The 27626-nt window shown below is 32.6% G+C and overlaps 1 protein-coding gene across 2 annotated transcripts in view; it reads right to left on the reverse strand.

Moving 5' to 3' along the window:
• LOC132734502 (uncharacterized) overlaps positions 1-18588 on the reverse strand; it is a 29477-nt gene extending 10889 nt beyond the window's left edge. Inside the window, exons 1-7 of one of the 2 annotated variants that reach the window (XM_060721248.1) lie at positions 18545-18588; positions 4121-4159; positions 3766-3845; positions 3442-3510; positions 2868-2982; positions 2486-2608; positions 394-435 (exon numbers count right to left, since the gene is read on the reverse strand). In XM_060721248.1, coding sequence (XP_060577231.1) covers positions 394-435; positions 2486-2608; positions 2868-2982; positions 3442-3510; positions 3766-3845; positions 4121-4159; positions 18545-18560 — 484 coding nt within the window. In that variant the 5' untranslated portion in view covers positions 18561-18588. Of the gene's footprint in view, positions 1-393; positions 436-2485; positions 2609-2867; positions 2983-3441; positions 3511-3765; positions 3846-4120; positions 4160-5439; positions 5552-18544 lie in introns of those variants that run through there. The other variant, XM_060721247.1, reaches the window with a different exon arrangement.
• Between the last annotated feature and the right edge of the window lie 9038 nt (positions 18589-27626).

Genomic DNA, 27626 nt, shown 5'->3' on the forward strand with positions numbered 1-27626 from the left:
GAATATGTGATTATAGATCATAATTAATGATGAGCATTCTTCTGTAATGATAAGTACACAACCAGTTTTTTGTCTTTCTTTTAAGTCACGCCAGCACTAATATACAGACTGTCAACATCTACTGGTAGACAGAATGACAGTAATTATGTCTGGCAAGAGTGCAGCTAGGTAGAATCGTCAACAGGTTGAGACTTAATCTGTAGATTCTTTATATAAAACATTTGTCTCTGATTCATTTTTATGTAACAAATTCTTGTTATTTACTGTAGTTTTATCCATCTAGTAGGAGTTATCAATCAAATTATACGGTACTAAAAGAACATTTGTTTATTTTGGGTGACTCACAATGAAATGAAAGTGACATTGTGTATCATGTAAATATAGTATTTATACCTTCAGTTGTTAGTTGACCTGGATTCATTGTTGGTAGAGAACCTAAAAGATATGTAAAATCACTTACAGTTATTTTATTATTGTATGGTAGTAAGGGTCTACGATATACAGATGGTTTATTCGACTGATTACACACAAACTGACAATTATTTAATGTACGTGGGGTGTTCAAATATAAAAGCTTCTAAGCCAATAAATATTTTTTACGCATCGTATGGATGGTGGTATAAGTTCTCAATTGATAAAATACATGTGTAAATCTGTTCAGTCTAGCTTTCACAATAGCTCGATTAACGCTATCTACTCGAGTATACTAAAGCTAACATGGTTGGGAAAAAGTCTCCTTTCACTGACCAAATACGGTCCTATATCAAGAACAGCTGTATTCTTGGTATACATGCGAAAGATATATTTAATGAAATATGTCGTGTTGATGTGAACAATGAACTTTCTTTTTTATCTGTCACATGGTGGTATAAGACATTTCAAAGTGGTGTGGATTCAGTAAAAGATGCACCTCATGCACGTCATCGGAAAACTGCAACTTCGCCAAAAAAAAAAAAGAAGAAAAAGTAAAGGATTTGATTGCTACTGCTGTAAGATTTACAACTAACTATTTAGCGAAATACGTTGATATCTCTGTAGGAGCCGCTCATACAATTCACAGACGAGATTTAAAAATGAGAAGGATAAGTGCCAGATGGATATTCCATCTCCATACAAAAAATCAGACACTTGCTCGGGTAAGAATCTCAACAATTGTTAAAACAGTTCCCTAAATACAATAATCGATCGTTTGCACATATCATCACTGCCGATGAGACGAGTGTGCACTTCTATGAGCCCAATACATAATAAAATATGGGCAACCAAAGAAAGTCAAAGACCTTGCATAGCAAAAAGGTCATGTTTGTAATTTTCTTTACCAATCAAGGTCCTGCTATTCAAATTGTCGTGCCAAATGGTAAATCTGTAAATGCCAAGTTTTACAAAGGAAAGGTCCATTATAAATTAAAGAAATATTTCAAAACCGTCGACGAGCAACTGGATTTCGTAGTTTCAGTTTATTGCATGGCAATGCTTCGTTATACAAAGCGGCCATTGTACGAGAATATCTGAAACAGGTAGAGGTTGTCGAGCTTCCTCACGCTCCTAAGTCGTCAGATTTTGCCCTTTGTGATTATTTCCTTTTTCTGAGGCTCAAAAAATACCTTGCTGGAAGAAAATATCAAACGCGGTAAAATCTCTCGGTTCGGCTATTTTCCAGTGTCTGAACAGTATACCTCGAAAAGATTACAAAAAAAAACTCATTAAGAAATGAAATTGGATTTCAACGCCAAAACATTGTATATCACTTGGTGGTGAGTATTTTTGAACGATTGAGATAAATATTTTGGCACTGTTTGTTAAGCACTTCTGAAAATTAACCCAGTTGCATTTATATTTGAACACCCCTCGTACATGGTGTATAATAAGAGTTCACCAAAACGTTTTTTCCGGACTTTATGTTGAAAAAATTTAAGATTGAACAACAAATGAAACACGACGTCTGCCTGCCGACACTCATTGAAAGAGTACTCTCTAAGTTCGGTCGGAACTAACATTAATCTACAAGAAAAGGAATATTAATTGAACAGTTCGACGTTTACACTGCTTAATATGACTTTAATATATAGTGAGCATCATATGAACAACGAAGTTGCTACTTTAGATGTATTTTTAGATTGATGTATTCGTGGCCACGAATTTCAGAATAAGAATAAGAATTAGTGAAGTCTAAACAATCTTGAAATTATGCATTTTTTAGTAAACAACATACATGTAAAACCTCAGATTTTTTAAAGAAAGTTGTAATTTTCTAAAGAAATGAAACCTGGCATATTTAATGTGATAGTAGAAACTGTATTTATCGTGTCTAAATGTCTCCTCTATTTCAAACAAGTCAGTATGCTAATTGGTATCGTATGGGACAAATGGTGATCAAGACCTTGGAAATCACGCTTATATGGCACTTATCGGATTACAGGTTGCCGTATATGGTTTTAATGGTTTTATCATCCATATAAAAAACGGCCAACAATTGAAGACATACCATTTCTACATAGCCCACAAAACCTTGGGCACAGTTCATGAGCCTTTGTTGAATCCTGGCACACGGAGAAAAGAGACTCGAGTCTGGCACAGTCAACGGTAGGATCGTCATCACAACTTATCTCTGAAGGTAAAACCGGGTCAAAGATACAGACTATAGTATCAGAATAATTTTCAAATGATTTGTAGCTTCCTTCATAATTTTATCTTGATAGTGCATACTTTATTTCAAGTAAACTAAATATTATAGTGAATTTGAATAAATCATATTATATATAGTTTCATTCTGAACAAAGATTGAAATTACCCAACACCCCAAAAGGACACCGTAATTTCCAACAAAACTAACGAAACATTATCAATTAAGAAATATTAATTCTTACCTCGAGAATATCCACATAGGTTACTATTACAATGGTCTGTGGAGCAACATTCATGACAATGTGAAACTTGTCTTTTACCAACTAAACTTCCAAGGGGATACCGGTTACCACATTTCTGTACATCACGAGAGAAAGGAAACACTTCAACATGCAGAACAAAACTAGAAAAATTGATTGCTCATTTTAACATTATCTTGTTCTCTGTCAATATTTCAACGTCTCGCAATACTAATGCTGAGATGATTCTAGCATGTTAACAGTATATTTGAAGATAGTTGACGAACATGCAATGCAAAGGAGAACAATGTACAATGTATTTCAACATATATTGATGAGAGAACTTTCAAACTCAAACCTATTCGTCAAAAGGCAAGGCCAACTTGTTTTATAATGGCGGACTGATCATCTGCATTAGTTGCAATAGTCACGCAGTAGGGATCTTTAACACGGCTTCCTTTATATCAAAGTATTTTGTATAAAAGGTACGGAATGCATATTGGAATTTTTTTTAAGACCAGTATAAACGTCGCCTTTGTAACAATATTTTAGGTTAGCAAAATGGTGATATATTTACCGTATTGTCAAGACATCCCATCTCAAATGTGATACCATGACCTACATTAGATTTCTCCACATAACAAGACTGAAAATACATGAAACATATCTACGTTAGTGTGTTCAACTTAGGCCGTCAATCAACTTAGTATGTTCAACTTAGTCCGTCAATCAACTTAGTATGTTCAACTTAGTCCGTTAATCAACTTAGTATGTTCAACTTAGTACGTTTATCAACTTAGTGTGTTGAACTAAGTACTTTGATCAACTTAGCCCATATTCAACTTATTTGGCTTAAGTTTTTTTTTGTAACATCACTAATCAGCTAATAAAACAATCAAACCTGAGCGTCGACACAAGTAGTTGATGATGTACAATGTTTGACGTCAGTGACATTGTTACAACTGTAACATTCTAAACAATCTGAAATATTACACATTTCAATTCATTTTATAAATAATTTGATGAATATTTTAACATGCCATGAAATGTTAATCAGATATAACGTTAAGTTATGTTACATACGTTTACATATATTTCTGTTTGTTAGTAATGGAAAACGTCTGTATCTATGGCCAGGTTCTATACTGTTAACTATTTACCAACTAAGGCCAATTTTATAGTACTTATAAAAAATAGTTTTATGTTTAAGATTTGGTTATAAAAAATACCACATAAATGTCATAAAATAAACTTACATATATTTCCCACCAGTATCGTAAAGAAGAGAACAAGCACTGAAAGATTTAACAACATGCTTATTTCTAGAGGTACTTCAACGTAAATCCCAACTTTTTCAATAATCTATCTTGCTAATATACATGTATATATATTAACACCCCAGTAAGGGACCAGTTACACAGACGTTCGGTCCCCAATCTGTCATTTAATATTAAATTTACTCGCTGTTATGATCGGTTGTCATGCGTGATTTTATTTCTGGTATTCTGTGTAAACAGCCATCGGTGACAGAAATCAAACTCAAACGGGGTTGGATCGGTAATAAAAATGCTGAAATACTATCAGGCGTAGCGCTGATTAATCGGTGTTTGATAGCTAGTCATCAGTGGTTTAACGCTTTCCGTCAGATATGGCCGATGATTCATATTTGGTTATCTTTGTCTGATCGGCGATATCGGTGATTAAGAGCTTGCATATCTCGTGATATAGGTTGCTGTCGGTTATTTGTAAAATATTTTCACCGATCGAGAATTTTAAACATGTTTAAAAATCCCAATCGGTTATTTTTCACCTGTAAAATTTACCTTTCCCCAATAGCATAGGTGGAAAACAGGTTACCAATAGACGATATCGGTGTTAAATACGTTGTCATCGGTTCACTCCATAATTTGGCTAAAAAAACTATCGATCAATCACCGATGGCTCTGTGTAACTGGGGTGTTTAACCACTGATGACTAGCTATCAAACACCGATTTATCAGCGTTACGCCCGATTTAGCTCCGATTTACAAACGATAAATTTCAGCGTTTTTATCACCGATCCAACCCCGTTTGAGTTTGCTTTCTGTCACCGATGGCCGTTTACACAGAAAACCAGACATAAAATCACGCATGGCAACCGATCATAACAGTGAGTAAATTTAAAATTAAATGACCGATTGGGGACCGACCGTCTGTGTAACTGGCCCTCTTGAATAAAATAGGAAAATGAAAAATATATAAAAGGAAATCCCCGACTGAAGTTGCCAATATTTTAAAGATATTTGTCAAATTTGTTGGTCATCGCCAATTTAACAGTCAATCTTTTATAGGAAAAAATGAGCATAAAGTCATATTTAGATTACTAGTGTATTTAAAAAAAATCATCAATTGGGTATGACAATAGAAATCAGGGTCAGATTTCTGCAAAGACAACAATATTATTTAAAACTGCTGTAAGATAGTTTGCACAATATTATGAAAACAATTTCAACAAGAACAGTAATGATAATAATGATAATTGTAAAAGAAATTACAATAATGTTTTAGACAGTAAGAAAAAAATAAAATGCAATACCTGAAGTGATTTTCATTGTCGACTCTAGATAAAATAGTTATAAATACGGCTTTTGTTTCATTTGTGTTACCCATGCACCGATTAATTAGATAAGACAAGATATAAGTTTGTCTATTTTATCAAATAATGTTAAAGAGTGCATGCATGACACCAAGTACATTTTAATCAGTGTGTGATTTTCATGACTTTGCTGAACACTATAATTCAAATTATATATTCGGATAACTGTTTAGCGAAAGCTCGACAGAGCCTCGTTTATGCTTTAACCCTCGAGCTATATCTTCCGACCTATACCGGCAGGTGGTGTAATATTTTTATATATAAAAGGAGGAGTGCAAGGGAAAAAAATCTAGAATAAAGGGGACAAAATGCCAAACATTACAAAGCATAATTTTTTGAGATCATACCGAAGAAACTTTCACCATCATAAATTTAATGTCTTGGTTACAAGTAAGATCTTTTTATTTAGGCAAGCAAAAGTGGAAAATACGAAACGACGATGGTGAGAAGTCGGAGATAAGATGATGGAATGCTTACGTGGGAAGTACGGTGGTGAAAAGTCAAAATAACGGAACCACGATGATGAAAATTGATATAATTTCGTATTTTCACCATCGTACTTTCGACATTTCGTAATTTCGTTATTTAGACTTTTCACCATCGTACTTTCGACATTGTGGTTTCGATTTTTCATCATCGAGGTTCAATAGCACAGCAGTTTCGATAAAAATTATAACACATGATTTGTCTCCCTTATAAGTCTCAATTCTTCCGTTGAAGCGGTGTGATCACAATCTGACTAAAGTTCAGATCATGTAAACATAAGAAAATCAGTCATGTGCTCAATAAGTGCATATATTACTTCAGTCCGTATGTTTCCGTTTTAAATCTGATTTCAAGTTATACAACACATTAACAATTAATTTATCATAATTCCGTCTTTAATCTGGGCATGTCCAAAATTTGCATATTTTATAATAAATAGATCTTTGAATATCATCTTTTTAACTAAAAACTATCGAGCTAAAACATGTAGTGCAAAGTATTTTGTTCATTGATCTAAGGTAAAAAGTTTAAGTTTGCATCGCTATGAGACAATTTGCTTTCTCAAAGATAAATTAAGGAAAAATTTTAAAAATCTGTTTGGTAGGAACATGAAGACAACTCGACATACTATCTCTACCAAGCATGATCGAATCATTGTCCTAGCTTGGCAAAAGACAGAGTACAGTTTCAAGTATGAAACGTAAATACATAAATACTTTTTGTCGTTTTTATTTTCGTTTTTATTCAGTTAGCTACATAGACCGCACGATTTCTTACAAAACATCTTTGCCCAACCAGGAAGTCTCGACAGGCAGTTCTTAATTCGGAGGCGTCACAGTACGTTTAATCGTCGACACATAGCGCAGAATATCCTGTATATAAAATAGAATCGTTACAACACAAATAGCATGTACCTATAAAAGATGATTATATGAAACTTAACAAAGTCTTTTGATAAAATCTTACTAAAACGGTTGTTGGCAATTGGATTATATAGAACTATACACGAACTGCATGACTTTTATTATTGACACATGTAAACGTTCATAAAAAGCATCTATCTTAAGTTTTAGTTTGAAACAAATATAATTGATTTATGTATTGAATTTAATGTATAAACCTACCTAATTTGGTAAATATGCTCAATATGAAAGGTGTTAAAACATGCGTACATGGAACAAAACAAATGTAAGAAAACTATCTGAAAATATCTAATAGAATGCTAAGTATATTTTTATAATGCAGAAAATAATGATAACATTTTATGCATTATTATATAATTTTATGTCATATTTCTTTTTCATATGTTCTAGTATTTTTGTATAAGTTTTAATGTAATATTTCTTTGTCTTGCGTTTTTCATTTCAACTCTAAATTAGATTACACTTTACACATATTTTGCATTTATTTTAATCAAAGTATTTCGCTTAGCAAAACAAACATCCTTAACCATCTTTGTTGAAGAAAACATGCTAAAATATTTTTCACACATTGAAGCCAAATTGTTTGTTTGCTACTGATAGCTAGTCAGACTTCAGCTTTTAGCACCTTTGACATTTCCTCTAACTTCAAAGATTTTGTCGCTCAGAAATCAAATTAAGCCCTTTGGCTTTGCTTAGCAGATTATTAATAACACATTTTTTGTTAAAACTCCTTCTCGGTATTGTTTGGACTGTTTGGCAGATTGAGTAACTCTCCTGGTAGCCTTCCATAAAAAGGACTGTACTTGCAGTCAAAGTTACATTCGCTCACTGTAACTTTGACAAAGAAGTTTATTAATAAATTGTGATCAACAGTCTTTTAAGTTTGTGGATTTATTATTCCAGGTATGTTGAGTTTCTCATTGTTTATTTTTTTCTATTGTTATTCAATGTATTTTTCTATGTCAAGTACAAAACATGTTTTTAGTCTAAGTATGTTGTAAAGATTTCTGCTATCATTCTAATAAAACTAATTAATTATTGTTAATCTTTTTATGACAAAAATTTGATATAATTATATATCTCTAGGAGTTGAAAATATAAATGAGATATATGTTATAATTGATTAAAATGAGTTATATGTATAAATAGATAATGGTTTACATCTTGCATTATGTTACTGTATATAAGTGTTTGATAATTCATAAACAATGTGAGTAAAACATGATTGTATGTTCATAAGTATGAATAGGTTCATCTACCTTTCACAGCATAAGCGAGTTCTCTACATAAATAATTCTTATCTAATATTCCCCATAATTATTAAAGTCAATTCTTGTTTAACATCAGTAAAATGCAATTTCCATTATTTTTATCTAAGATGTTAGTTTTCAGTTATCATCCATATTTGCAATGATGTTGTATTTCATGATTGTCTATAAATTGAAATTTGTATCATTGTATTATATATTTACTGATTATACATTCGCTCACTGTAACTTTGACAAAGAAGTTTATTAATAAATTGTGATCAACAGTCTTTTAAGTTTGTGGATTTATTATTCCAGGAATAATCCTAAGCCGTCCTTAATAGACGCACTATCCCAGTGTTATATTAATATTCCAGATACTGACGTAAAAAAATGTTCATATATTTACCGCTGACAGGCGATTTCATTCCACTGCTGCTACTAACGATTGCTAACCCAGGCCTCATAGATGTAGTACCGGAAGTTGATTCTATCATTGGTGGAGGGTCGGTAGTTGTAGTCACAATTCGATCTAAATTAAACACTTGTAACATAAATTAAACATAAATCTATTTGTTTTGACCGTATCTCTTTACAACTTAAGAAAATTAATTAGTCACTATTACAATTATTATTCTTCTTTTAATTTTCTAGTGAAAAATAAATACCCCTCACTTTTTTCGTAATGTTAATTTCCCGTAGGCATCTGGGAGTTATTCTTACTGTTAATGCAAGTGTACCACGTGACTAAGAATTTGTACTGTTACATAGGTAACAGTACTTTTTAACAGCATAAAATCTGGTCACGTGGTTTATTTTCTAAATAAAATGGCGGCCATTTTTTTCTCTTATACATTCTTATTTTCAAAGTTCACCACGAAAGGGCACCACAGAGTAACTATGACACCTATAAAATTTAGTCCTTTGCATCCTTCGCGTATAAAATATCTTTTTGTTGAATAGTCAAAAAGTAAACATCCGTTTTCAACGGAGGTAAATGCAATGTGAATAATTATGTGTCAAACTGGAACATGCAGGCGTTTAAAGCATGCAACAAAGGATTATTTAACAATTTTAATCAGTAAAACGTTACAGATATGGCGGACAGACATAGGATATCATCGTTATTTTGTAAAAGCACTTTGTCAAAAACCATGCGAAGACAGAAGGATCAGATTTCACAGATCATAACTCTATAATTAAATGGGTTAGTGTTTTGTTTTCTAAATAAAACACAGCTTATTGTATGTTTATGACTGGTAGATATCATCACTTGTTAAAAGAATAAAAGAAAAAAAACCATCTCAAGTAGGCCTACTTAAAAGTTAAGGACAGTTTAGTTATTGTTACTCTTGGTTTATTTGTGTTACAGATTTAGTTGACAATTTCAGATCATCACAGTATTTGTTGGGGGTATTAAAATAACTAACACATGGGTTTGTGAGTAACAGTAAAAATATCATCCGTCGTAAAAAAAACTTTTCTCTCGGCTTATGACAGTATTTTCCTCGGGATGATATTTTTACTGTTACCCACAAACCCATGTGTTATTTATATACTATAAATAGTTAAACTTTGATATATATATTTCCGACAATAAATAAATATTGACCTTACAAAAGAATGCCTTCAGAATTAGAATATTTGAAAATACAGCGACTAGTCACGCTAAATTTTCATAATTATGTATGTATTTGACTTAAATTAAAGGAAAAGAAGGGACAATTTAAACTAGCGCAGGGATTTTTTTTAAAACTTAAAGCTATTAAAGAGAATCAATATTGAAATAGATAGATAAAAAAAAACAACAGTCACCTTCCTATTTTTGAGTTAATTTCAATTCTTTATTAAGATGATTCAGGCCACCAGCCCATACATCACAATAAACATAAAACATAATTACATATTATAATACATAATCACAAAAAAAGTGAAAATTTACAGTAATTAACATAACAAGCAAGACTCGTAAATCACAATAAACACAAAACATATTTACATATTATAACACAAAATCACAAATACGATGAAAATCTACAGTAATCAACATATTTACATATATAAACAAGTATATAAGTAGTTTTATAAAAACGAAAATATAAACAGTGACTATTTAATTTGCCTGTTCCTGCATCTTGAAGAAACGAAAAACAAGAAAAAACAGGAACAAGGTTGTATTAATTCAAATATGCCCTTAAATAAGGGAGATTACCTTCAAGTATTAAATCTAGATAATCTAGATTGTTGCTATAATCAATTGACATAAAAATAGTATAAAATATAGATAATCTAGATTGTTGCTATAATCAATTGACATAAAGATTAAAATTAATCAACATGTTAACACTGCAATAATGATGACCTCAGCTTTAGAGCATAATAAATAAACATAGCTAAACATTTTATTGTCTGTTCTTTTCTGGATGACATTAATACATGAAATTTGTTCAAAGTTGGATTATTATAATATTTTTTGTTAATATAATTTTCTCTTAGATGACTATAAGTTGAACAAACTAAAATAAAATGAAATTCATTTTCAATCTGGTCTTCACAAAAGAAACAAAATCTTTGATTTCTATCAATACCTACGTGTCTCCCTTTTTCAATCATTAAAGGGTGTGATGATGACCGAAGACTTACTAAAGCATTCCTAAATTTCTTGATGTCAACAATATCAAGGTAATTTTCATACTCAAACACTGATTTATAATTAATATAAGACGTAAGTTTAGCATTTGAATGACATTCAGCAGACCAATCTTGTAGATACTGATCTTTAAGCCTTAAATCGAGCTGTTTTAAAAATAACTTTATATTTGAAACATGCTGCTGTTCCCAAATATAACCAAAACCGTTCCTATATAAAAACAATTTAACATTAGAAGCCCAATTTCTATATTCAATACTGTCATAATACAACATCATATGGTAACATTTTTTGACATATCTATAATCTTGCATAGAAAGAACTCTTAGCCAAAATTTAATACAGCGTATACTACTTAAAATATGCATTGGGTATCTTCCACAGTCACCAACAATTACAGCATTACAAGAACGTAGGGGTGCATTCATATATCGTTTACATGCATACAACTGTATTTTTTCAATATTATACATATATTCAAGACCCCAAATTTCTGATCCATACAAAAGAATGGGGGCAATTTTAGCATCAAACAACTTAAAAAATACATTTTTTGACATAGGCATTAAATGATTCAATGAAGATAATAAGGAGACTAAAACTCTCTTAGCTTTATTAGCATTGTTCTCAGCCATCTTTTGCATCGATAGCTTACTACTAAAATATAATCCAACGTAGGAGAATCCATTAACACATTGTAATTGGTTGTTATTATATGTCCATTTTTCATGACGAGATAAGTAGCCACCTTTTCTAAAGACCAAAATTTTAGACTTTTCAATGTTAACAGACAATTTCCAATCATTACAATATTTTGACAAAATATTTAATTGTTTCTGTAACCCATTTACAGTATCAGCAGTCAAAGCAACATCATCAGCAAATAGTAAAAGTAAAATTTGTACAGTATCTGGTGTCAGCTGTATTCCAGCAATACCACTGGATGCTATAGCATCATATAGTTCATTTATAAAAAGAGAAAAAAGCATCGGGCTTAAATTACAGCCCTGACGTAACCCAAGAGGACACTCAAAAATTTCACTATGTTTAGAATCCATTCTGACACAAGCTTTGACAGAATTATAAATACCTTTAATTGCCCTTAAAAGATTACCTTTAATGCCCTGATGATGTAAAACTAAATACAACTTTGATCTGTCAATGCTGTCAAAGGCTTTTTTAAAATCAATAAAAGCCACATACAACTTTCTACGTTTTTGACATAAAAACTTATTTGCAATAGAATAGAGTATAAAACCATTATCTATAGTAGAATACCCAGAACGAAATCCTGCTTAATCCAGTTATCTGCCTATAAAAGTGAGTGAAAAAAAAACAACATGTTTTAGCAGATAATTCATAATCAAGCTTACTGCAGTACCGATACTTTATTTCAGTTCACGTTATTTGTTGGTAGTTCATTTCAAGTCATATTGCAAAGTTTAAGCAATTATATCTTCATAATTTTTTTAATTTGCAATAAGAAACAACTATTGCATTTTTTTCCGTCAAAATGGGGCATTACCCGAAGAAAATTTATTCCATTTCGCATAAGTAACAGTTGAATAAACTCTTTCGTATATAATATCAGCAAATTGTGCACAATGACACCGAATAAACTAACAAACACGCATTTACATCCAAATCATGTCGTGCTCGCCACAGCTTTTGTTTTATTTATCCTTGAAAATGACATAAAAGAGTTAAAAAAAATCATTTTCAGGAGCAGATATCCAAAAAAACGAGGATGATGACCCTAATTTTTCAACATCATTTGGTTTCAATTATAATTATTTTTAATCATGCATAGTAAAAAAAATATATATGCTAGTTTAATTTTCCTTTAAATTTCCAATTCTGAGCCTTATTTATTAAAAGGCAAAAACTTCCGCATTTATCAGCACGAAAACATTGCTTTAATAGCATCTGTAATCCGTGACAATTTTAATACAATAATTATTTCTTCGCCCGTACACATTTTGCCTGTACGATTAAACTTTATCCATAATACATGTACTCACGCTTAGAAACTTTTGATAAATAATTAAAAAATAAATTTAAAAAATAAATAAATAATAATAAAGGAATTAAAATAAATAAATAAAGATTACCACAATAGTTACATCTTTTTGCACAGTGAGCACGTGCCCAAGGTTCATAGAGACCTATACAAGCGGGGTCTTCATATTTGTCACAATCACTTATCATATCTTGACAGCTACCTTTATTAAAGGATGTAAATGTTATGTTTAAAATTAGCAGAATATGTGATTATAGACTGACCATCATTAATGATGATCATTTGAATATATAACACTTCTGTAATGATAAATACACAACCAGTTTCTTTGTCTTTCTTTTAGTCATGCCAATAACAATATACAGACTATCCACATCTATCCACATCTACTGGTAGACAGAATGACAGTAATTATGTCTGGCAAGAGTGCACCTAGGTAGAATCGTCATCACGTTGAGACTTAATCTGTAGATTCTTTATATAAAACATTTGTCTGTGATTCATCTAAAGTTATGCAACAAATTCTTGTTATATACTGTAGTTTTATCCATCTAGTAGGAGTTATCAATCAAATTATACTTTGTGTTTATTTCGGGTGAATGTATAATTCATGAAAGTGACATTATGTATCATGGTAATGTAATACCTTCAGTTGTTGTTTGACTTGGATTCATTGTTGGCAGATAACCTGAAAGATATGGAAAAATCACTTAAAGATAATTTTATTATGGTATGGTTGTGATTTAAAGGGTCTGTAATAAACAGATGTTATATATACGCCTAATAATTATATAACGCACCACAAACTGGCCTTTATACAATGTATAATTATATAACACACCACAAACTGGCCTTTATACAATGTATAATTATATAACACACCACAAACTGTCCATTATACGATGTATAATTATATAACACACCACAAACTGGCCTTTATACAATGTATAATTATATAACACACCACAAACTGGCCATTATACAATGTATAATTATATAACGCACCACAAACTGGCCATTACACGATGTATAATTATATAACGCACCACAAACTGGCCATTATACAATGTATAATTATATAACGCACCACAAACTGGCCATTATACAATGTATAATTATATAACGCACCACAAACTGGCCATTATACGATGTATAATTATATAACGCACCACAAACTGGCCATTACACGATGTATAATTATATAACGCACCACAAACTGGCCATCATACAATGTATAATTATATAACACACCACAAACTGGCCTTTATACAATGTATAATTATATAACGCACCACAAACTGGCCTTAATACAATGTATAATTATATAACACACCACAAACTGGCCATCATACAATGTATAATTATATAACGCACCACAAACTGGCCATTATACAATGTATAATTATATAACGCACCACAAAACTGGCCATCATACAATGTATAATTATATAACGCACCACAAACTGGCCATCATACAATGTATAATTATATAACACACCACAAACTGGCCTTATACAATGTATAATTATATAACGCACCACAAACTGGCCATCATACAATGTATAATTATATAACGCACCACAAACTGGCCTTTATACAATGTATTATTATATAACGCACCACAAACTGGCCATCATACAATGTATAATTATATAACACACCACAAACTGGCCTTTATACAATGTATAATTATATAACACACCACAAACTGGCCTTTATACAATGTATAATTATATAACACACCACAAATTGGCCTTTATACAATGTATAATTATATAACGCACCACAAACTGGCCTTTATACAATGTATAATTATATAACACACCACAAACTGGCCATTATACGATGTATAATTATATAACACACCACAAACTGGCCATTATACAATGTATAATTATATAACACACCACAAACTGGCCATTATACGATGTATAATTATATAACACACCACAAACTGGCCTTTATACAATGTATAATTATATAACACACCACAAACTGGCCATTATACAATGTATAATTATATAACGCACCACAAACTGGCCATTATACAATGTATAATTATATAACGCACCACAAACTGGCCATTATACAATGTATAATTATATAACGCACCACAAACTGGCCACTATACAATGTATAACTATATAACACACCACAAACTGGCCATTATATAATGTATAATTATCTCAAATGATAACGAATGATGAGATACATTTCATAAAAAACTTTTTTTTCCGGACTTTATGTGAAAAAGTTGAGATTTACGGACAAATAAAATACGGCGACTGCCTCACGACACACTCATTGAAAGAATACCATCCAAGTCCTGCCGAAACTGACATTTTAGTTTACAAGAAAAAGAAATGTAAGTAATCTGTTTGTAAAGTTCAACGTTTACTGGTATGATTTTAAAACTAAGTGCCACAATCATGACAATGGCAATCCCTACTTTCCATTTTTATTTAAATTAATATATTTGGGATCACGAAGTTCAGCTAGAGAGTACATGAGAATTAATTAAAGAAATCTTTCTTAAGTGCATTTTGAGTGGTAACGAAGTCTAATGAGGATATTTGGATGCGATCTACATATTTAACTCATTTCATGAAAAAACTCAGAATTCATTTTGAAGAAGGAATGTTGTAATATTCTAACGAAATGAAACCTGGCACATTTTATAAAAAAGCACAAGCTTTATTTATCATGTGCAAATATCTCCTAGTAATTCAAACACGTCAGTATGTAATGTAGTATCGTATGTGACAAATGGGGAAATCACGATTATATGGCACTTGTACGGCTTTTCCTGTGTAATCGGATTAGAGGGTGCATGATAGTTTCATTCTGAACAAAGATTGAAATTACCAAACACTCCAAGAGACAACATCATTTCCAACAAAACAAACGAAACATTATCAATTAAAAAATATTAATTCTTATCTTGAGAAAATCCACATAGGTTACTATTACAATGATTTGTGGAGCAACATTCACGACAAAGTGAAACTTGTCTTTTACCAACTATACTTCCAAGGGGATACCGGTTACCACATTTCTGTACATCACGAGATAAAGGAAACACTTCAACATGCAGAACAAAACTAGAAAAATTGATTGCAAATTTTAACATTATCTTGTTCCCTGTCAATATTTTAACGTCTCGCCATACTAATGCTGAGATGATTCTAGCATGTTAACAGTATATATTATGAAGATAGTTGACGAACATGCAATGCAAACGAGAACAATGTACAATGTATTTCAACATATATTGATGATACAACCTATTCGTCAGGAGGCATAGCCAACATGTTTTATTGCGATGGTTGCATTGATTTCTGTAACCGGTCAAGAAGAAGGGATCTTTTACCCGACTACTTTGAAATCGAACTATTTTTCAAAGGTACGGAATGCATGCTGGAATAAGAGATACATATTGCATAAGTGAATTTTAAGAGACCAGTATAAACGTTGCCTTTGTAACAATATTAAAGGCACATTATGACTCAGAAATCAATATTTATGAAATTCTTTAGAAATGACATGTATATGTTTAATAATGTTTTAATAGTGAATTCAAAGCATGTTAGATGTTTAACAGCTGAAAAGGTAGCGCTAAATTTTCAGTTATGTGTAGTAAAGGTAACAATATGAGGCACGTCACGACAAAACTAACATAATGGGTTTGCGACCAGCATGGATCCAGACCAGCCTGCGCATCCGCGCAGTCTGATCAGGATCCATGCTGTTCGCTTACAGACCCTATACAAGTAAACTGATAGCGAGCAGCATGGATCCTGATCAGACTGCGCGGATGCACAGGCTGGTCTGGATCCATGCTGGTCGCAAACCCACTTTGTTGGTTATGTCGTGACGCGGCTCATATGTAAACAACGTAGTACTTTGACTTCCATACAAAATACTAATTCACTATATAAATTAAAGCCATTGCCAACAAAGTGAAAATAGCAAAGCTAGTTCAATTTTGTGGCAAATGAATATCTTTTGGAAACTGTAACAAGATACCAAACATAAAAAAGGTTTTGAGAAATAAAAATGATAGCATTTTTAGGCATAATGGGCCTTTAAAGATTTGCACAATGGTGATATATTTACCGTATTGTCAAGACATCCCATCTCAAACGTGATACCATGACCTACATTAGATTTCTCCACATAACAAGACTGAAAATACATGAAACATATCTACGTTAGTGTGTTGTTCACTTGGTAAATCTTTTTTGTTTTATTCTGGAATAATCTTTTGAAGAATAGTTATATTTAGATATGAACATACATATTATGCAATTTAGCAATTATGAATTTATGAAATAATGCACGGAAAGGTCTTCATCCAGTAAAGCTGGCAAATCGCCATATCACCTATACTGTAAACCCTACCAAAATCTATATACCAACTTAGGAAAAAAAGTTTATCAACTTAATGCGTTCACCATAATCCAATTACCAACTTAGTCCGTGAATTAACTAAGTGTATTCAACTTAATACGTTAATCAACTGAGTGTGTTCAACTTAGTTCGTAAGTTCAACCTCGTACGTTTATATCAACTTAGTGTGTTCACCTTAGTCCGTTAATCAACTTATTGTGTTAAACTTAGTACGTTAATTAAGTTAGTGTGTTTTCAATTTAGTCCGTTAATAAACTTAGTATAAAAATTTAGTCCGTTAATCGACTTATTGTGTTCAACTAAGTACATTAATCAACTTATTGTGTTCAACTTAGTACATTAATCAACTTATTCCGTTAATCATCTTAGTGTGCTCAACTTAATACATTTATCAACTTAGTCCATATTTTTTGGAACATCACTAATCAGCTAATAAAACAATCAAACCTGAGCGTCGGCACAAGTAGTTGATGATGTACAATGTTTGACGTCAGTGACATTGTTACAACTGTAACATTCTAAACAATCTGAAATATTACACATTTCAATTCATTTTATAAATAATTTGTTGAATATTTTAACATGCCATGAAATGTTAATTAGATATAACGTTAAGTTATGTTACATACGTTTACGTATATTTCTGTTTGTTAGTACTGGAAAACGTCTGTATCTATGGCCAGGTTCTATACTGTTTACTATTTATCAACTAAGGACAATTTTATAGTACACGCAAAAAAAAAAAATACCACATAAATGTCATAAAATAAACTTACATATATTTTCCACCAGTATCGAAGAAAAGAGAACAAGTACTGAAAGAGTTAACAACATGCTTATTTCTAGAGGAGCTTCAACAAAAATGCTCACGTAAATCCCAAATATTTTAATAAATTATGTTGCTAATAAAATTATAATAAGAATAAAATAGGAAATGAAAAAAAAAAATATAAAAGGAAATCCCCGACTGAATTTGCCAATATTTTAAAGATATTTGTCAAATTTGTTGGTCATCGCCAATTTAACAGTCAATCTTTTAAAGGAAAAAATGAGCATAAAGTCACATTTAGATTACTAGTGTATTGAAAAAAATCATCAATTGAGTATGACAATAGAAATCGGGGTCAGATTTCGGCAAAGACAATATCATTTAAAACTGCTGTAAGTAAGATAGTTTGCACAATATTATGAAAACAATTTAAACAAAAATAGTAATGATATAAATAATGATAATTGTAACAGAAATTATAAACGTATACAGAAATATAATAATGTTTTAGACAACAAGAAAAAATACAAAATGCAATACCTGAAGTGATTTCCATTGTCCTAGCTAATTGACTGACTCTAGATAGATAGTGATAGTTATAACTCCGGCTAGAAAGTTATAAATCCGGCTAGAAAGTTATAAATCCGGCTTGTGTTTCATTTGTGTTACCTATGCGCCAACTAAGATAGGACACGATACAAGTTTGTCTATTTTATCAAATAATGTAAAAGGGTGCAGGCATGGCACCAAGTACATTTCAATCATTGTGTGATCTTGATGACTGCTGATTTTGATGATTTTGCTAAACACAATAATTCAAATTCAATATTCGGATAACTGTTTAGCGGAAACTCGACAGAGCCTCGTTAACGCATAAAACAGTAACCCTCAAGCTAAATATTCCGGTCAATACAGACAGGCAGCGTTTGATATGTTATAAGAAATTAAATATGTTCGATTAAGGGAGGCCGGAGGAGTGTAAGGGAAAAAAACTCTGTACTACAGGGTGATAAAATGCCGATGAGTACAAAACATAATAATTTCGAAGTCATAAAGAAGAAACTTTTATCATTATTTCAGTTAATGTCTTGGTTACAGGTTAGAGCCTTTCATTTAGGTAAGCAATAACATTGATACATACCGATGTGCATAAATACGCCCATAACATTTACTGTAACATAGCGCCGACCAAACTCCTAGCATCCTAGCAGAGGTCAACGTTGTATCTTCGAAAGGTGACTTGTAATGATGTCCAAAATGTTACCTTTTGGCCAATTAACTGAACCATCTTTTACTTCTTTTGCTTTTTGACAATTATTACAATTACAGTGATTTAGTAATTTGTATGAAAGTCAAAATGCTACATTGTTTATAGTTTGCTGCTTTTAAAACCTTAAAAATACATTTTATCCCTTTTTAAAAAATGAAAATAAATATTTGTTTCTGAGGCATGATGTGCTGAAGGCCAGGAGGTGGCCACATTTGATTTTAGGTTATTAGGTCAAGGTCAAGGTGTTACGCAAAAGACTTGTCCAATCTGTATCAAGATTTACCCCAGACATACATCTGTCAAACATTTTCGTTAGAATGCTTACAAGTGCATCATGGTACTTATTTTACCTTCATGATAAGCATGATATGTAAATGATTGGGGCCGTATTAAGTTAAAAGGCAATAATTGGAACTTAGATGTAAGATATGAGAACTTAGATCCTAGAGCTTAGGTCTTAGATCTTAGGACTTAGAGGTTCCGTATAAGCAGGTAAACACCATATTGACTGCAAGATAAACATAAAAATGTATGTACGATAAACTTCTTATTATATTTCTTTAATCTTATGTTTTATTTCTAAGAATTGCACAGATATAGCTAGTATGTAAAGGATTAGGTGAAACTATCTGTACAACTTAAAGGTTTTTAATAGGAGGCAAATGCCGATCAAGCTATGCTCGACAGGCTGGGAGAAACTCCATAAGTGGCCATTTAGCCCATTCTAGCTACTAAGGCAAACCTTGCTGCAAAAAAGATCTACGACCACGGACACAAGTGTCTAAAGTGATATGTGTTGCCTGTTATTATGTTATTCCCCAATTATCAAATTTGGAACAGTTTTTACAATTGAGTTACTGTCAGTTTTATAATAATTGATAGTGTTGCTTTCTTAACCACGTTTGTTTTTACCGAGGAAATTTGCGGATGCGCAGGCTGGTCTGGATCCATGCTGGTCGCAAAAGCATTATGTTGGTTTTGTCGTAACACGGCTCACATGTTTTGTAGTTAACTGTTACTTCAATAAAGTTTTACGTATGAGGATGGAGTTATGTTTCGTTCTTTAAGCTCTTTCAAAACTGATTTTTTAAGTTCTAATAATTAAATTCTAATGTCTAGGTTTAATTTCTTAGTTCTAATTTTTAAATTCTAATAACTAAGTCCTACGCTAAGTTCTAATGTGTTAGTTCTAATGTTAAAGTTCTATGATGAGTAAGATACAATCTGGAACGCACCTAATGTAGATCTTCTGTAGATCTCCTGTCTGTGGTGCTTCTAGATTGCTGATCGACCTCCATCATCAGCATGGTGCTCGCCGTCATTGATATTTCGGCCCTTATCCATGTATATCTGCTGGCGATTTGGCCCACCGTCTTACGATGTGGAGGTCGATTGCTTCCAGCTCTTCTCCTTTCGTCTCAGCCACAGCCAGCTAGACGCACGCTCGGCAGCTTGGCTCAGTCTCTGGATTGTCCTTTGTCTATCCCTTCCAGTAGTTCCTATCGCTGTCATCAGTCGGCACACAGATTGCGAACAGAACCCTCGCACACCTACTTCAATAGGAAACAGCCATGTATGCCAGCCTCTCTGTCTTCATTGGTTGAGTAGCTCTGTATACTTTGCTTTCTTCCTCTCGTAAGCCTCTTCACATCTTGTCTCCCAAGGTACTGTTAACTCGATCATAATGAGTTTCTTTCCTTTTACAGACCACAGTACAATATCTGGTCTTAAGTTGGTCTGGACAATACTTGGGAAAACAAGCTTCTTGCAAATATATGCCTTATTCTCATCGATTCGTGCCTTCTCATCGATTCGTGACCTACATAATTGTCTGGTATAAATACTTCTGCAAGGACATACACCATCCGAAAACTACACAAGTTTTATTAGACACTCGACTTGACAATTCTATCCAATCAAAATGCGTAATTGAACAGGTGTAAATGAGCTAACCCTACAATCAGCTGATGACCTAATTACTTTAAAATATTCGATATTGGTGTTTTAATTTATCAAACACACTTACAATTAAGCCAAAACAATATTCATTACGCTGTAAGAATTTACTTAAGACTTTAAAACATATATTGATCAGATCGGACTGAAAATAAACATGCGAACATTTAGTGGTGTGAGCACCTATATTTTGATGACGTCACAGGGTGAATCGGATTTCACGAATCGATGGGTAAGCGTCCAGCTGAGCAAGACAGTCATGGTTGACATGTTCAGATGCTCTAATCTTTGAGCGGTTGTTTTTAAAAGTAATTTAAAGTTTTTGAACTTTTAGATAATGAATTTATTGAACAAATGCACTAATTTAACTGTATGTATGTCTGATATGTGTTGTGCAAGTGCAATTTTTCCAAATAAGAGTCACGAATCGACGAGAGAAAAGCATACACCTCCATGTTCCAACCTGTTGCGCCATCTAGAATTGATGGTTGGTGTGGCGACTGTGTCTTGGCAGTTTCACCCGGTTTCACAAAGTTGATGTGACAAAGCTTGGGGTTACTCCTTCGTTCTTTTTTCCTTTCACCTTCAAGCCAGTCAGCCACCTCCCTGAGGACGTTGTCATGACGCCATCGGTTTCTTCCTTGTGTTAGTGCAGTGGAACAGGAAGAAAGGACATGCTCCAGAGTGCCAGGACGATCGCACAGGTCACATGCTGGATCCGTTGTAAGTCCCCACCGGTGGAGATTAGCTGGGGAGGGTAAGAGGTCATGAACTGACCTGATAAGAAAAGATAACCGTAATGGTTCATACTTCCATATGTCTTCCCAAGTCAGCTTCCTCTCTCATGCTCCCTGTGCTCACATCTCTACTGCTCTAGCCTGTCTTGCACTCTCCTCTGCCCCCCCTGACTTCTGACTGAATAATGGCACGTCTCTCCTTCTGGTCTGCTGGTTCCACAGGGGTGTCTTGGTAGCACCAATTCCCTGTCGTCCTACAGCGGTCATTCCCACAATGTCATTGAGCTTAAGTGAGCTTTCAGTCTGGTTAACGGTCTCTGATGCTGACCACTTCCTGCCTGTACGGGTTACAATCCCTGCTTCCCGGATTTACTCATCTGGGGAATCTCTGAGGGTGAGCATCAGTCTTGTCTTCGTTGTCTTGAATTCCTCTACCAGTGAAGAAAATCGGAGTTGAAGCTGATTGCTCTTTCCATACAGTCCTACACCGGAGAAACTGGGTGGTATTCCTAACCACTTGCGAAGGTGTCTGCTTGTAATCCTCTCTAATGCTTCAATTTTTTAGCTTGGTATCTCATACAGCATCATAGGCCAGATTAACCTTGGAAGTAACGCATGCTGGTATAACCAGGCTTTGAACTTCCCAGGGAGATTGCTTTTGTCTATTTTCTTAAGCCCGTCTTCCACCTGGTTTTCTAGCTTCTTGACATTGTCACCATCTTGCAGGCTTGCATCAAACCACTTCCCTAGGCACTCTTGGACTCTTAGTGATAGATGGGATATCCTCATTCTGTACTCTGAGAATGAACCTATCTGTGGTTTTGCCATTCTTGATAATGAGAGATCTTGACTTTGCGGCCTATCTAAGATAGTTAGGCCACGTTTCTGCCACCTGTTTGAAGGTCTTTGCTTGTAGTTAAACTTCGATTTTGTTATACTGTTGGCCCACACATTTAAAGATCCTGTAACACATTTTTTTCATGGTTTTATTTCATAAATATGATGCTCAAATTAAGATTTGTCAATATTGTAAGTTCCAATAGGCATTATTTATAAAGATATTACCGAATTTAACATTTCATGTAAATAAAGGGAGGTAATTAGAAATTTATTTTCTATAAATTCTAAGTCAAATTTTCCAATAAGAAATGAATGCATATAATTTAATGATTAAATATAATGTGCACAAATATTTGCAGTACACATTTTACATATTCTTCGATGTTTGAAAATTGTTTTACTTGCATAATTATATACATATATAATTTTTTGCAAATGTGGTATGCTCTAGGATGACCCGACTTGAGTGTACGGTCGCCCATATGGGCTTTCCGGCGGCGACCTTAAATAAACGCATTAAAAAAAAAAAAAAGTATTCACACAGTAACTATATCAATCACAAAACATACATGATCTTTAAACACACGTTCTAACTAGTTTGAAAGACAGGCACAAGTGCAGATGAATCGCGTGAAAATATGTTGATATGGTTCTTCTGATGCCGACACTTCTTTAACCAAAAGGCAGACAGAAAAGAAGGAAAAGGAAAAAAACGTTCTGCATAACAAATATACTTTTGCAATCTGTGAGTTGCTTTATGACTAAAATTTAAGGGAGTATGGAGTTATAATCACACAAATAACATGCTTTTTGTTATGAAGTCGCTATGGATTCTTTCATTTAATACGCTTAAAGTTAAGACAACGGTGAACTTTTATTTAATGACCACTGTGATCTTGACCTAGTACAGATAGAAGTATGGAAGGATTGACCGCTGATAAAAAGTGCACATAATTTTAAATGTAGATTAGACACACAATTGATTGGGTCATTTATTGAAGCTCTGACTACACCAGACATTCTTTATAAACAGTTATCGTGAACATTTCAATAGGTTTCAGTAGGTTCCTGTCATCATTTAGCACAAAGAGGATATTATTATTAAGACACACATGTTGAAGATTTAGAAATCAAATAAATCTTTTGTAAGAATAATAATATGAGTAATAAAAATATAATAATAAATTAATCAATAAAATAATTTATAATTAATAATTATGAATGCCATTACGAAACCCACAAAAATAGATTTCTCATTGTAAGTCATAGTAAAATTAATGCTCCTCGATCATATATAAAAATTCAAGGTATAATTTTAACGATTCATTACCTGTCAAAAGTTTTTTGTTATCATTTTATCACTGCGAGCGAGTTGTTACTGTTTCATACTTTGAGCCATAAAATGAGTCGATTAATTTGATTGCTCCATGGATGCAGAATCCATATGGCTTCAACGTGCCGTAACTATTTACATGCCATACAAAGTCAATCAGTTCTTGTCTTGTTTAATGCGCCCCTCTGACAGCTTAATTCGTGGTTACAACACTAGTTACTGGTGTAATAACAAAAAGCCACATTTCAAACATCCACGTGATGTCAGACCATTTTCTTCGTCCGGAAAAAAGGGATAAAGAAGATTCTGCAATAGGAAAAATAATCAAATTATTTTGATACACATTTGAAAACCGACGATTTTGATTATTGTATAACTAACAGTTACACAATTTTAAATACTGTCCCAAATTTGACATCAAAGGTATTACACAAATACCGGCAACATATATCAGTTATGACGCTTGTGTCTCTCATCGTAGATTTTTTTTGTGGTAGCCACAGGTGTTGCTTAAATAGCTAGAACTGGCTGAAATAGCCACTCACGGAGTTTGTCTAAGCCTGTTGAAGATAGTTTGTTCCTATTGATTTTTTTTACCTGGCGCTTTAAAATTGTACATATAATTATAATCACGTAATATTTTAATGTCCTAGCTATATCTTTGCAATTCTTAAAAATAAAAAATGAAATTAAAGAAAATTCACTTACATCTTCCTGTCTATCTTGCAGTCAATATGGAATTTTCCGACATTTACGGAACCCCTAAGTCCTAAGACCTAAGTTCTAAGATCTAACATCTAAGATCGAACATAAGTTCGAGTTGTTGCCTTCTAACTCAAAATGGCCTCAATGGGCTTCCGTATATAAGTGTCCCATGGATATATTTTGTATGTTTTATTGCATACATTTTCAAAAAGTATATATAAAGTAGCCGAACGTTAATGTGTGTAAAAACGTGCTGTCATCATCAGTTATAAACATGGTTACCTTTAATGACCAGCACTATTTCGCGTTGAGTGGACATAAATAATCACATTTACGGCAGAAGTCATTTACACTCGACAATCCTAACTGTTTTATTTATTCGAGTGTCAGTAAGAAAAGTAAAGTGTCGTCTACTGCAACAGTGTTAATAGGAAATAACTTTCATACAGTCATTTTTAATTTGAAATAACTAACATGTACTTCTACTGATAAGAAATCATAGGGTAGAAAATAACGAGTATAAACAAACACAAATACGTACACAAATTTAAATGTTGAAACATTTGATTTTATAATGGATATAAATTAGCAAAGACATTCCGTCTCCTTTCGTTTCTCATTTGGACATTAATATTATATTCTAAAGATTGCGTCGTCACTTAAAAAGATTCATACCGCGCTTGCCAATTTTAATCTGAGTGAAAGTTATTGTTCAAAATATGCAGGAATAGATCACGGATGTTTTATACTAGGGCTGGGTATTGATCAGAAATTTCCGATACGATACGTATTGCGATACAGACCAACGATACACAATACGTATTGACGATACAGTACAATGATGTTTCATTGTTAGGATGTACTTATTAAAAGTACTTTGTACATTTCATAGATGCCCTGGTGAAATATTATTGAATCTTTCTTATATCTTTTTTAGATTTTGACTTTGTTAATGATGATATATAATACAGAGCAGGTGCATAGGTACCTTAATTAGTACATTTGAGGTAATATTTTAAAAAATGACATGATGGTCCCTTTTTTAGATAAAACAATTATTTTGAAAAAAAAAAGCTTTGTAGAGAAATAATTCAATGCAAAAATATAATTATGTAAATACTAGGAAAAGTTAACGCAGAAAATAATTAAAACATCACTATTTATTATGGCAGGAGGCTAGTACTGTCTACAAGTCAACTGTTCTAAATTATAAGATCTTTATAATAAAATCAAATTTTTGTAGAATTTGAAATATATACGCTGAGAAAGTATTGGAACATTGAAAATTTTCTAACAAATCATGTTTTTTTCTATCTTAAACGGTAAAATAACAATAAAAATATAAATATCATGTCATGATGTTGTGGTGTCGTAATCCGTAACGTACCGGGAAACGGTGTTTAGCTACATCTTCGTGCAGTCACATTTATTTAGTTAGCAACTAAATCTTGGAATATTAATAAATTTGTAGGATTTATGTGTTCAAAATATGTGTTTAAAAAATTACAAGTAAATGTTTGGTCTAATACAAACTACTGCCGACCTGAAAGTAGTTTTTACCAGTGTTAGAAATAGGAGATTGAATGGCCGGATAAATTTTGTCACGGATTTATCCGTCATTTTGTGTATTGACATATTCGTTGTTCCACCTGAACGAATCAATGCAGCCTTTCAAATATTGATGAGGGCCTTCTTAACACATTTACTTTAGAGAAAATTCCACACTTTTGACTTTTGTGCGGACATTTTAAAGACGATAGTTTTAATGTAAAGCCATCATGTTTATAAGTGTTATTAAGTTGTCTCCCTTTGTATCGGTATAGCTAAAACCCGATAACCGTACCGTATTGAAAAACGGAAAATCGATAAATACCGATTTACCGGTATATTGATCCAGCCCTATTTTATACACGACAAGTAGCGGGAAAGACACTGTGATGTGTATTGATTGATTTTAATGCTCATGTATATAAAAGTTATACATCAAACCTTTTCCGTCGAATATAAAAAATGAAAGTAAAAGAAATAAACGATGCGAAACTTGCTTTTATATATTTTTTTATATACGTGTATAGTGGATTTAAAAGAAATACAGTGATTAAAACTTCATATGTGATATATTGAACAATAAACATGATAAAGTATATATGCTGAAAAGTGAGTTAGGGTTCACGTATCAAAGAATTCTTGATAATATCACCATATTGTCACTGAGAATTGGAGTGTGTTTTTTTATATACTAATATTGCAAGATAGGAAAAAAATAGAAAAACGATTACTTCTGGTAAATTAGAAGGTAAATATCGCTATACGGGTATGCCACCCAATTCTTTATTAGAAAAAGGACACACCGTTTGAAACTATCTGCAATTTAAGTCCATCTCTACACGTCTCGTACAAATTGACATAACGTTTTAAATCGTTTTGGTAAGATTATTTGTCCTGAGGGAGAGACAAACACATATATCTATCCCGCCCAGTGATATTTTATGCTTTGTGTGTATTTATCTATTTTTCTCTACTATTATAATGTATATATATAGTGTTTGTGGTATTTAGCAAAATAATTGACCGAAAGAGATATAAATAATATCATCCTTATAATAATACTTTACCTAAATACCTTAACAATTGTATACAATAATATACACTATTAAACCGACACGCTTCTGAATACGACCACGGATAGTAAAAGGGTCTTGATACCTACATTTTAGAAAAAAAGGCTAAAAAATTGTGCACAATAAATCGTGTTTGTCAATCATTTAAATAAAACGATTT

Source organism: Ruditapes philippinarum, unplaced genomic scaffold (assembly GCF_026571515.1).
Source record: "Ruditapes philippinarum isolate M1 unplaced genomic scaffold, ASM2657151v2 ctg1601_1_1_1_1, whole genome shotgun sequence".
NCBI lineage: Eukaryota > Metazoa > Mollusca > Bivalvia > Venerida > Veneridae > Ruditapes > Ruditapes philippinarum.